Raw genomic sequence first — 714 nt, forward strand, 5'->3', positions numbered from 1 at the left:
GGATCCGGTTCAGGTAACCCCCCCGTGACTTGGTTGGGACGAAGAGGAAATTCATGAGCTGAGCCGCCGGCCAGATGCACCAGTCAGCCTGCCGAGAGCAAAAAGCAGCCAGGCACTCCTCACCGGACCCCGGTCCGCACCAGGGGCAGGAGGGAGAGCGCAGCGGGATGTATTTACCTTGTAAAACTCCCAAAATTTCTCCTTCAGCTCCTCCCAGCTCTCCTCTAGAGACTGGCCCTCCAGCGTGCCCATGCCTGCGGGGACAAATGGTTGTCAGTGGGGATGGGAGGACCCACAAGGCTCCAGGCTGAGGAGTGTGGATGGGAATTACCGTCATCTCCGCTGTGCCGGACGCCAAAAAACGCCAAAAAAAACCCAAAACCCCACCGTGGGAGGGGAGGGTAGCACCAGCACCAGCTAGTGGGAAGGAGCTCCAGGAAACCCACGTCCGCCCCACCAAGGGAAGGTGACAGGCGTCACGCCAGCACCCACACACCGTAACACGTCACCGGCAGCGTGGGCCACGCTCAATATTCAGCGACGTTGACACGAGGCGGGTGCTGCCGCGTACCGAGGAAGTACCAGGCACCCAGGGTGGGCGATGCCACCAGCTGGTCGATAAAGACTTTCTTCAGGATGGTTTTCAGCCCCCGCACACCCCGCGCCGGGAAGGCGGTGTCCAGCCAGAGGTACCAGTAGTGCATCAGTGGGCCC

General features: G+C 61.3%; 1 protein-coding gene across 1 annotated transcript; it reads right to left on the bottom strand.

The window, feature by feature from the left end:
* Positions 1–4: 4 nt before the first annotated feature.
* LOC104163934 (mpv17-like protein 2) lies at positions 5–710 on the bottom strand (the record flags this gene model as incomplete). The annotated part of the gene is made up of 3 exons (XM_009703089.1): positions 5–88; positions 178–254; positions 572–710. Coding segments are annotated over 3 exons (300 nt in total), but the record flags the coding sequence as incomplete, so codon positions are not given.
* Between the last annotated feature and the right edge of the window lie 4 nt (positions 711–714).

The sequence above is a fragment of the Cariama cristata genome, unplaced genomic scaffold (genome assembly GCF_000690535.1).
Source record: "Cariama cristata isolate BGI_N322 unplaced genomic scaffold, ASM69053v1 scaffold27096, whole genome shotgun sequence".
Taxonomy (NCBI): domain Eukaryota; kingdom Metazoa; phylum Chordata; class Aves; order Cariamiformes; family Cariamidae; genus Cariama; species Cariama cristata.